This window comes from Dendropsophus ebraccatus, chromosome 3 (assembly GCF_027789765.1).
Source record: "Dendropsophus ebraccatus isolate aDenEbr1 chromosome 3, aDenEbr1.pat, whole genome shotgun sequence".
In the NCBI taxonomy this organism is placed as follows: Eukaryota; Metazoa; Chordata; class Amphibia; order Anura; family Hylidae; genus Dendropsophus; species Dendropsophus ebraccatus.
This window is the reverse complement of record NC_091456.1, coordinates 84922672-84934790: the sequence shown is the minus strand read 5'-3', so window position 1 is coordinate 84934790 and position 12119 is coordinate 84922672. Positions and strand designations below refer to the sequence as shown.

The 12119-nt window shown below is 43.1% G+C and overlaps 1 protein-coding gene across 1 annotated transcript in view; it reads right to left on the bottom strand.

The window, feature by feature from the left end:
• Window positions 1-12119, bottom strand: part of NCBP1 (nuclear cap binding protein subunit 1) — a 40207-nt gene that overhangs the window by 17524 nt on the left and 10564 nt on the right. The window contains exons 6-16 of the mRNA XM_069962117.1: window positions 11548-11669; window positions 10526-10595; window positions 10204-10419; window positions 9535-9632; window positions 7582-7645; window positions 6618-6728; window positions 5605-5669; window positions 5252-5314; window positions 1409-1483; window positions 803-906; window positions 263-385 (exon numbers count right to left, since the gene is read on the bottom strand). Coding sequence (XP_069818218.1) covers window positions 263-385; window positions 803-906; window positions 1409-1483; window positions 5252-5314; window positions 5605-5669; window positions 6618-6728; window positions 7582-7645; window positions 9535-9632; window positions 10204-10419; window positions 10526-10595; window positions 11548-11669 — 1111 coding nt within the window. The remainder of the gene's footprint in view (window positions 1-262; window positions 386-802; window positions 907-1408; window positions 1484-5251; window positions 5315-5604; window positions 5670-6617; window positions 6729-7581; window positions 7646-9534; window positions 9633-10203; window positions 10420-10525; window positions 10596-11547; window positions 11670-12119) is intronic.

The window sequence follows — 12119 nt, the reverse complement described above, 5'->3', positions numbered from 1 at the left end:
ATGTTCCATGTCACCGATTTCTTTGTTCACTTACATAGAACAAGTGCAGTGATGAAATGACAAGAGACAAATCAGAGGGAAAATAAGAATTAAGATGGCAGACAATCCATGCATGCCATATATACTAAAATAGGTATACACAAAACATTGACTTTGTTATTTAATGGCCTATACTGTACCACAAGAAAAATCATGGGAGTGCTTTTGTTATAAAACATGTTTAAAAATCATCTAATAATGTAAAAAAAAAAAAACACATTACCATCATCGTCATCTTGGTTAGGGTTGGGTACATCCTTTAAAATACTGAAAATATCTTCATTGACTGCCTTATTTTTTATGGAATTGGTCAAGTTAATAGCAACAGCATATCCAGGCAGGGCACCTAAAGTGTATACACAAAATGCACACAGTCATACTTATACAAGACGGCTAGTATTTTAAGAACATAAAACAGCAAAAAATACATCTACACAAATGGTATCCTGAAACAATGGAGTTGATTTCTCAATAGTTTCAAAAGGAACATGCATTTAAATGATTTCAACAATGTTCTGCCATTTCATGGCCAATATGATTCCTAACGTATATCTAGAGGGCCTCATTTGCCAAAAATGACATTCCACTAGACATGCCAGATATAATGGACTTATTAAAGTTTGATTTATCAGAAAACCCCATTTAACCTTCATTTCTGAGCTAGAGGTAGTTTCTATTATGATAAAGTGAAGGTAAAACCTGAAAACTTCCACACACAAACACATACGTCACATAAAAGACACATAGATAAATGGCAACTTACTGCTACTCTCATCACCATATTTGAATACGCATTTTGGCTCAGACGGGTACAATGCAGAAAAGGATGAAGGTACAATATCCAATATTCGTTGGTAGTAAGAAAGCCTAGGATAGGAAAGCCAGAGTGTAAACATTTAGTTCGCACTATTCCATAATTTCTCAGCGATTTTAGCAGAGGGGTAAAAAAATATGCAAACAAGATTTTACTACAGCTAAAGAGTTCTTACATGTGGCAGCCCAATCTTTCTGTTGCGGCAGCTATACATACACTGGCCAGTTACCAATTACCACCACCATTTAGAAACACATTTATTGTAATACTGTGTAAGAAAGTGTTTTAAACATTTTTTTTTCAGTGTCCATTACCGCATTTATAGAAGGAGGCTAAATATGCACTGGTCACTTTAAAAAAGGTTGTTACAACTGAACAGTATGGTATATGGCCATCACAGAGGCACTATTATTGTGCTATCAGTCATCAAGCGTTTCAGCAGCCAGGACACATTGCTTTGTAAAGGATAGGGATTAAACCATTAAAATTTTAAACCAGTAGTGATATGTAAAAGTTACAGTCGAAGAAACAGAAAGTATTCTATGCTGGTGCTACCTCATGCATTTCTCCAAGACTTCTCGAACAAACTGGGGTTTAGGTCTATCCAAATCCTGTGACAAACAATCAGCCCTGGAATACAAAGAAACAGAAATAACTTGCTATAATGGAAGTTTTTTTTTTTTTTTTTTTTTTTTTAACTCTCACTATATAGTGTCTGTAGTAGGGCTGGGCGGTATACCGTGAAAATACCGATACCGTCACTGGCGTCGGTTAACCGACCTCAACTTTGCCCGACGGTATCTGCGGTATTTTCACCCCTCCCCCTTCCCCGTCAGACGAACAGTGACAGCCGCTCTGGCCACTCACACACAGAGCTCCTCGGTGTCTGAAGGAGCAGGTGGCATAGACAGCAGAGACCGGGGGGATCCATGTCGTGCAAGAATCCCTAACTCCCAGCATCATCTATGGGACAGCATGAAGTGCTGAGGGTCCCGGGCTGTGCTCCCTTCCCTCCATCCTGTCACAGAGGAGGCAGCTGGTGGTGACTTGGGCAGGTTATCCTCCTACCCGACTCAGCCCGCGCAAACACACTCCCCTCCCGGGGGCTTGCATGTGGATTTCCTCATTCACTGAAGAAGCAGGGGCCGCGGGAGCGGGTGATAGCGTTGCTGCAAGTGCTGCAGCTGTACAGCGGGATCGGGGGCGAAGCGACGCTAGTCACCCGCTCCCGCGGCCCCTGCTTCTTCAGTGACCGAGGAAATCCACATGCAAGCCGCCTGGAGGGGAGCGTGTTTGCGCGGGCTGAGTCGGGTAGGAGGATAACCTGCCCAAGTCACCACCAGCTGCCTCCTCTGTGACAGGATGGAGGGAAGGGAGCGCAGCCCGGGACCCTCAGCACTTCATGCTGTCCCATAGATGATGCTGGGAGTTAGGGATTCCTGCACGATATGGATCCCCCCGAGCTCCACGTGAAAGCGGGCAAGAGGTGTCAGGTGGGGGAATGCTCTGCGGGGCCTGGCGGCATCAGGGGCCCGGGTGACCCAGCCCCCCTGACATCACATCATTTGCAGCATCTGGCGGCCTCCCGGACCTGCAAATGGCGTTCCGGACCTGTCACTTAACTGCGTGCGCTCCTGATGAACGCTCGCAGTTAAATGCTAGGCTTTGATTGACAAGGTCAGGAGCCATTGGCTCTTGACCCTGCCAATCACCCTTGTGTCCGGAGACAGCATTCTGCCTCCAGTCACAAGAGGCCGCTCTCCCTCCCCAGCGCTTCGGAGCATGAGTGACGTCACTCATACTCTGAGAGCAGGATGAAGGAGACGCTGCAGTTGGGTGAGTAAAAGTTTTTTATTTTGTTTTAACATGAGGATGCAGACATGGAGAAGGGGAGGAGGATAGCTTCATTGGGGAGGGGGTTAATTACAACTGATTGCCTACACATGTGGGGGGGGGGGGGAATTGCCTACATTGGGTGTTAACTAATGGGACTGCCTACATGGAGGAGAGGGGGTTAATTTGCATGGGATTACCTACACTGGGGGTTAAAGAACAGGCTTGCCTACATGGGGCAGAGGGGGTTAATTTACATGGGATTGCCCGAAGGGTGGGGGGTTAACTTGCATGCAATTGATTGCCCACATGGGGGGAGGGGGGTTACTTACATGGGGTTGCTTACACAGGGGGGGGATTTACAAATCTACATGGGATTGCCTGCGCTGTGGGTTAATTTACATGGGATTGCCTACATGGGGGGGGGGGGGATGTTAAAGGGAACCTGTCACCCTGTGGCCCCAAGCAGGAACAGACATACCCTGCAATAAAGCTCAATATACTTACCACATGGCTGTCCGTTGCTGCCTGGGGCCACAGGGTGACAGGTTCCCTTTAATTTAAATGGGATTGCCTACACGGGGGGGTTAACTAACAGGATTGCCTACATGGGGGGAGAGGTAATTTGCAGGTGGAAGCCTGTATTAAGGAAGGGGTTAACCAAGGGAGATGCCTACATGGGAAGGATGGAGGATAACTACCAGGGGAGATAACTGTAGGGGGAAACTACCAGGAAAAGTATCTATATGGAGGAGATACCTACAGAAGGGGGGTTAACTACCCAAGGAATTGACTACATAGGGGGAAATTAACTTCCAGGGGGGTAAATCACAGGGGGATGCCTAACTACCAGGGACACTACCAATGGGAGAAATAGCTACATGGGGGATACTACCTACTAGGGGGTCTACCTGCACAGGGAGACCTAACTAATATACAGATGCACAGCGGGGGTATGACTACTATATAGGGGCACAGAGGGGCCTAAACTACTATATGGGGGGGGCACAGAAGGGTCTAACTCATGGGCCTCCAAACTGCGGCCCTTCAGCTGTTGCGAAACCACAACTCCCATAATGCCTGGACAACTAAAGCTTTGGATTTGGTTGTCCAGGCATGATGGGAAATGTAGTTTTGCAACAGCTGGAGGGCCGCAGTTTGGAGACCCAGGGTCTAACTACTTAATGAGGGACACAGCGGTCTAACTACTACATGGATACAGAGGGGGGGGGGCTAACTAGTATATGAGGGAATAGATAAAGCAAATAGATGTGTAGGATGATGGGGCATGAGTGAGGAGCCTAAACTGTTTGTCTGTCAGATCCTACTGAGAGAAGTCCTCATGGGGGCCCAGGCTGGATGGAGAAGAAGGGAAAAAGTGAGCAACTCCGATTAGAGAAGACGCCTCCTGTGAGTTATTGGCTGTAACTGCACTGTAATCACTTATTGTGTGTAGAGTTTATTTATGCCACTATATGGCCACTGGTGATATTGGACTCTGGATTTTATTCCGTAGCAGTGGTAGCATTATTCAGTATGTAGTGATAATAGTGAGAGGTGGTAACATTTGTCCCATGTAAAATCTGCAGAGAGGTGTCGTAGGGGGAATCTTCTGCAGAGAGGTGTCGTAGGGGGAATCTTCTGCAGAGAGGTGTCGTAGGGGGAATCTTCTGCAGAGAGGTGTCGTAGGGGAAATGTTATGCCAGGAGGTGCTGTGAAGGGTACAGTGCTCTACAGAGAGGTGTTGTGGGGGAATTCTCCAAAGTAGTAAATACTCTGCAGGGAGTTGGGGATATTCTGCAGAGATGTGCAGCATGGGTATGCTCTGCAGGGTGCCCTTGTAGGGGGGAAATGTTCTGCAAAGATCTGTCATGTGGGAGGATATAAGACAGTGATGTGGGACAATGGCCTGCAATGAAGGAGAGTAGCAAAAAGTTCTGCAGACTATTATCTTTTATGAAAATGCTCTGCAAGGAGGTATCACATGTGGGAATAGGATTAAGGTAACCATGTGTAAACAGAGTAGAGAGGTGATGTTCTGTACAGTTATAGAATTATTACTATTGGTCTAGAGAGCTGACGTCTTGTACAGTAACAGGGCTTATTACTTTCCAAGTCTGCACTGCTCCTACAGCTGTAGTATGTACATAGCTGTATACCTGTGTATACACATCCTGTAGTGTGAACATAACTTTATACCTTTGTATACACGTCCAGGTCTCTGCTGAGATAATAATGACTATAGACTAAATGGCACAGTCTTGTGTTGCTGCTCAGTGAGTTCCTTATTTATTTTTTGATTTATTGAATCAAAATATTGCCAGTTTGGCACGGCCAAGTGGGTGTGGCTTGCAAAAAGGGGAGTGTCATAATTATCGTTCAATTATCGTTACCGCGGATACATGTACGATTAACCACGATATTGATTTAGGCCAATATCGCCCAGCCCTAGTCTGTAGTGTTTCAGTACAGTTTAGGGGCAAAAGAAATAATGATCTAAACCTCCAGCTGGGATAGCTTGGCAGGACAGATCACTGGAAAGGTCCCTGGTAATAAGCCACTTACCAATCTTCCCAATTCCATCTAAACTGAAAGTTGCTCAAGTGGTGAGAAAACCAATTTATAAACCTAAGGAGAAGTAAATGTTAAAACTTCAAAATGGTAATAAAATGCACATTTATTACAAACTTTTTTTTTTTTTTTTTTTTTTTTACAGAAATACAGCAACATTTATGATTATGTCCTTCCCTTCAGCGTGAAGACATTGCAGTAATGTGTTAGGTGTCTCCTAAAATAAAGGTCTTTCTATTCGCAAGACCAATTACTCCAACAGCATTACTCCATAAAATCAGTCAATGAGCACTACTGTGTAAAGATTAGGCAAGGAAACAATTTAACACTATTACAGCGTGAATTACCTGTCAATACAGGTTACATTCATTGTATCCAATCGAGTGTACAGCATTTCAGTGGCTTGGGCAAGCTGTTTTGGTGATTAAGGTATAAATAGACGATAGCCAGCCATCGGTAAAATGAAAAATACTATACAAAGAAAAGAAAATGGCTGCAAAATATTTGGTTCTTATCCTGTCAGCTGTGACCTTTCTAAGGTACATATGTTAGGAAGACTCAAGATCCCTAAGCAATAGTGCACATCACAGAAACTACTATGAATTGCCTTCACCTCAGAGCTAAAAATGCACTTCACGCAACAGTTTCATCACAGTATTTAGCACCCTCTTGGTGGTGGGATCTTGCAACTGAAAAAAACATTTATAAAATACAACAGACAGTAGGATATCTTTTTTGGGAACCACACTTTGCCGATTGTTAGGTAAAGTAATTTCAAACTTTGCAGAAATCAATATTATATGTAAATATAAACATATAAGAGATTTTTATTAGGGAAAAGCACTTCCTTTTGTACTCACAATGCTGTTTCCTAATCTCCTTCCTCCCCTCTCATCTGTTTATGACAGAGAAATCTAAGAGGTTACACTGCCCATAAAAGCCTATGGAGGGGGGGGGGGGGGAGGGTCAGAGGGATGAATGATTAGAAATTCTGCAAATAGTTTTTCTCAGCACTTTCTGGTCAGAGAAAACACTGTATTCACAGGTTATCATGCTCAGTGCTTGTCTGGAAACTTTTGGAGGTCTGGGACCGTAAGGCAAGTTTACAGGAGCTTTATGCTGACTCCTATACACAGTGCGGATAGTCTACATCTACAATGCAGCTTATCATAGAAAACGACAAGAGATGAAGTTTTGCACAGTGGTAACTGAGGGACAACGGATTGCAATATACTAGTGACAAAACGGCCAGATATAATGCTGCTCCTCATGTTCACACAGGACGGCTTATACTGATAAGTCACCTGAAGTAACAGTTACACTTTAGCACATGAACAAATTGTGGGCATGAAAAGGATACGACTTGTGGCAATGAGCCTGGTTGTAACTTGCAAAGCTCAATCAACAGTGTTGTGTACATGACTTCTATATGTGGTGGAACTGGAATCTGGAACAACTCTGCAAAGATGACCTACAGCAAAAAAAAAAAATAAAAAAAAATACAAAGTAATGTGTAAATTAGCACAATGCTATTTCCTGACAGGTTTAATGCTTCACACCATCCACCATTTTACTAATGTCTTAAGACAAATTATCACCTTATTAAATTTTAAACAAGCAAGTTCCTCTGGCAACACTGGAACTAAACCTTACAACTGGAGGGAAGGCTATGCTCAACCATATGGTGATTTTGAACTTCCTGGGGGGGGGGGAGAAAAAAAAAAAAAACAGAGCAAAAGTAGCTATTCATATGGTAAGTGACCACCATCACTAGTTGCCCCATTACTTTTTGTAAAGCAGCAGTTTTTCTTCTAATATGTCTGAAGATTTTAGAGTGCCCCATACACCTTAATTTAGTTGGCCAAACCTGCCACACACTGTGCATTTGGCCATCATTTTAAGTTGTATGAGGCTCTCCCGACAGATGTCATCAGTCGTGATAGGGATACAGTACATAGGAACATAAGGGTGTATGACTTTAAAGGGGGCACAGACTATGGACTGACTCAAAAAGACCCCTCACTAACAATACAGAATGCCAGGCCGTGCTGGTGGCGTTCAGTCAAGCCATGCTGTGTTAAGTTCGTACCGACACGCCGTGCTTGGGGCACTCTGTGCCATGTCGGACGGGGTATTTGCTCCCGAGGGTTCAATTTTTGTGCAATGGTTAATAGTTTTTTCTGTATTACATCTGCATAGATGTGCCATTCGCATCACTTTTTTAATGTGATGGTTAACATTTTTTTCTCTTTAAAAGGATGGGAGGGTTTAAATAGTTGTAATAAGATTAAATAAAAAAAAAAAAATACTTTAAAAAGACATACCTCAACAATATGATAGTTCAATGGAATCTTATTCTTCCCAGGGTAGCTAAGCAGCTGTGCAGCACTAAAGTACAAATAGAAAATAGTCTTATTAGAAAGGAAGCCACAAACATTCCCCTCTACAGTAGAATTAGGGTCACTGAACCCATTGGCCATTTTTTGTGGAAATTTTGACTTCACCACTTGAAGTGTACCTGTCATGAAATACAATGTAAAATTCCTTCTGTCAAAGTTCAGATATCCATAGATACAACTACACTGGGGTGGTGCTGTACAGAATAGGGGTCGTGCGCCCCATCCCAGCATGGCTGTATCCATGGATACCCAAACGTCCAGCGGCAGAAGGAATTTCACGTTGACCAGGTCAGAATACTTCATGACAGATAACACTTTAACTCCTTAGCGTCCCATGACGTATCTGGTATGTTATGGTGACGCGGTGGGTGGGTGGGGTTGGTTCAGAGAGGGGTCCCTGCTCTGAAAGGCGTCGCTCCCGGCGGTTATCTGCAGCCGGGGAGCACCTCTATTAGCCGTTGCGAGTCCCATTGCCGCGCCGGTTAATTAAACATCTAAATGCAGCTGTCAAACCTGACATGGGCAGGGAGATCAGTTCTGGCCGGGCCTCAGCGTCGCACTGATGCTGATTCGGGCTTGGCAATATATTGCTCTGGTCTGCAGCAGGCCAGAGCAATATATCACTGATCTCATGGATCATTGCTGTGTATATACACTGCATTAATCTCTACGAGAGATCAGTGCTGTGTATATAGAAATCCCCTATATAAAAAAAATCCCCTCCCCTAATAAAAGTCCAAATCACCCCCCCCCCTTTTCCTATTTTTTAGTGGTGCAAAAAAAACAGGGTCATATGGGTCTCTAGGTGAAAAAAGACAAGCGCTATGGACTTTTAAACATAATTGAAAAAGCATAAGCGCAAAAAACGAAAAATTGGCTTTCACCTTAAGGGGTGAAGCAACGATGGATGTTGACGTGTGCACGTCAACCCAGCCTTCGAAGGCCAATTTGAGCATGCTACCATCTCCATCACACAAGTTACCTGAAACGGGGTGCCCATAAAGGAACATACGGCCTTAAACATAACCTCCATAAACAAGTATGAGGTAAAACAAGCGGAATAGATATTTTCCACACAGACAATAGTAAGAAAAGAATACCCAACAGATTACCGCTAGCCTGCCAGGTAAGCACTCTGGCACAGTCTCTAGTGGTGGTATATCTTTTAAACCTTTCATCAGAAATATCTTCAGTGGTATCAAGAACACTGCAACACAGTCCTTATGACTGAGGACAACTTTAGCAAAATTGAAACATGAGAGTATAGACTTTTTTTTTTTAACACCGTTTTATAAATCCGGGCTTGTTTTTATAGTAAAAAAAACACAAAACTCGAGACCAATAAAAATGTCCTTTTCATTCTTTCCAGTGTGGTTAAGAAAATGTATACAGAAATGTAACTGCTCACGATAAGATCATTTTCTATGAAAGTTTTGATATAATGTCAAAGGTGGATTCTCTGATGTCATATCCATTACTGGCAAAGGTGCTTCCATGCATGCCAACCAACGAGCAGAGAAAATAGACCACCAACAAGCATCATGTTTACATTAAAGTGTAAATACCATTTAAAAAAAAAAAAATAAAATTCTGACGCGTCATAGTGATTATTGGTTGCCGAGAACCCTGCCGATAGCTAGTACAAAGCAGCGGCCGCACGGAGGTGCACGCGCTCTGCCCCTTCATCTCTGCTACAGGAAGCCAAATTCCATAGTCTGCTAATATTCTCCAGGTATGTGTATCCCTTGCAGGGCCACTGTACCCGCACGACCCTGCAATGGGCACATACACCCCGAGAGTCTTGCTATAAAGTACATAAATCAGAAAAAATACAAGTTTGTTAAGTATAAAACCATTAGCGACAACATGAACATTTACCATGTTTTCCTCTCTTTCCAGTGTGATTTAATGATGCAGTGCAGATTTTCTTCTATAACAAACCGCTCTACAGAATGAGATCCGGGCATTACTGGACCCTAAGGAATAAATAAATTATGTTCTGATCATTACATAAAATGGTAGTTTGTTTCTCCTGACAAAGGTTTCAGGGAAACCTCTGGGGCAGAAAACTGAATGACATGGTACTATTATTGCATATCATGGAAATAGAAGCTATCCAACAATATAAAATCTTTTCTGTAATCCACGATGCTCCATGCGGCACAGTAGAGACTCAATGAACACAGCTAGAAAGTTCTACTGCAATATATTTATGTTAACCATACACTGCTTTACTTGGTAGCCATTTCCACCATCTCACTTATACATCATTATTTCTACTGTATGTTTCAATTAGTAATACCACTGCATTTTTATCAGTTAGTCTGGGTTTACTGCTTTTCTGTCTATTGTGTTTTTATAAGGTCAATGGGAAACAGATTCTGCTGTGTGACATACAGCAATATTCTATTCAACCATCTGTTTCTTTTCTTAAAGTAGAAGTTAAACGGAAACAAGAGCACAGTAAGAACCAAGCCTAACTTGATGAGACCCGATTCTATTTATACTTTTCTTCAATTATGCTGGTTAAAGGGAAAAAACCCTTACCTCTGGGGCATCTGTGTAGTCAAACATCCGAAATATGACCCTTGGCATGGGATAGACAGAATCCTTTGTGTGAGGTGGTGGCGTAAACGGTGGCAGATTATGTTGCAAGGCTTCACACAATATGCTATCAAAAGCAAGATAAGGGCGCAATATGTGCCTCTCCTGCCAGCGATCCTTCTTCAACTTTTGAATCTGGGCCCAAAGACAATCTAGGTACTGAGGATGGAATAAAAATAAAATCAAACCTACTAATCCACAACTTATCTACTATTGCAAAAAAAGAGCAAAAAAAAAAAAAAAAAAAAAAAAGAAGGAATTTTACCTCCTCTTGTGGGTGAGGCTTATCTGCTGACCATACTTGTAGCATAGATAAATGGAGCTTTTGACGTTGCCTATAAACAAGAAATGTATCACCTTTCCAATTACAAAAATAAAACTGTCGAAAGTCTACAAAAGGAAAGTTATGTGCAGCGGGGTGAGCGCTCCTTATCTGCCGCTCACCCTGCTGCGGAGGCCCCTACTGCACCTCCTTCCCAAACATCAGCCTGTCCTCTCTGACAGAGGCGCTGCGTATCAGCCGCAGGGGCTCAGAGAGAATGGGCATCTGCTTGGAAGGAGGTGCAGGAGCGCTCACCCCGCCACTCAGTCCCATGAAGGGGTGAGTGCTCCTGCACAGGACCAGGTGGCGGGTGATTGCTGAGGCGCACTGGGGCATGGCTGTAGGGGCGATCAGCTGCTGGGGTGGCTGGTTGGGAGGAAGTGCAGGAGGCGGTTCCACAGCGGGGTGAGCGGCAGATAAGGAGCGCTCACCCCACTGCACGGGACCGGGCGGCAGGTGCAACAGGAACGGGCAGCACGGTGGGGAGGGAGACAGGCAGCGGTCAGCATGAAAAGGGAGGGAGAGAGAAGGCATCGATTCAGCTACATAGACTTCTACATGGACATCTATTCTGATTCTATACTTCTACATGCGCCCTCTACAGGACCCTGCCAGTACATACACTTGAGACGTGACGTGAATTATTTTATTTTTATTTTTTTTAAATTGAGCCTGTCTGATTTACTAAATTGAGGGAAATGGCACTATATGTACATTTCCTATAATTAGTGTATATTATGGATTTGTCCAAGTCTCCTTATGTAATAACATTAAAAAAAAAAAAAAATACAATCTGCGCGGATTTCCCCTTTAAGATCATAAACTGGATCTGTATTTGGTACGTAGCAGAAACTGTGGGGTACATACTTTGTTATGAAGAACCATTGGTTTATTTTTGTGTACAAGTGTACTGATTTAAGAGAAATATTCTATAAACCTAATTTACACAGATGGTTAATACTTACTTGAGGTAGCTTTCAACTTGTGATAAAATGCGGTCCATCTCTACATCCTTTTTCTCATATAATTCTTTTCCAACCCAGGGCAAGGAAGAAAGAACGACATACACATACCAGTCAGATCGGACCTAAGAGGGGAAAATAATGGTGAACTAAACCCAACTTATGAACTTATGTTCACTTGCATAAGCAATATATCAGCAGACAAAATGTTAATGGGAATATGTCAGCTGTAATTCATGTTCCAAACTGCTGACACTGTTCGATAACTGTAAAGTAAAGGAGACACCTGGTATCTTATATATCTTTCTGTGACTCCAAGACAAAGACATTAGGTCAAGACGACATGTTAACTTTCATATATCATTCTGTGCTTTCAGAATGTAAAATAATGTCTTCATTCTCTTGTACAGAGTCAGAGGCTTTTCTAAGCCCATGATCTTCTGCCAGCCCCCTGCAGTGCCCCCTCTCTGCTTGATTGACACCGGAAAGCAGAGTCACAAACATGATCAGGTATAGGAGGGGGAGTAAAGTAGTGATGAGCGCTCTATTATCATGCCTGTGATCCCGGCCGCATA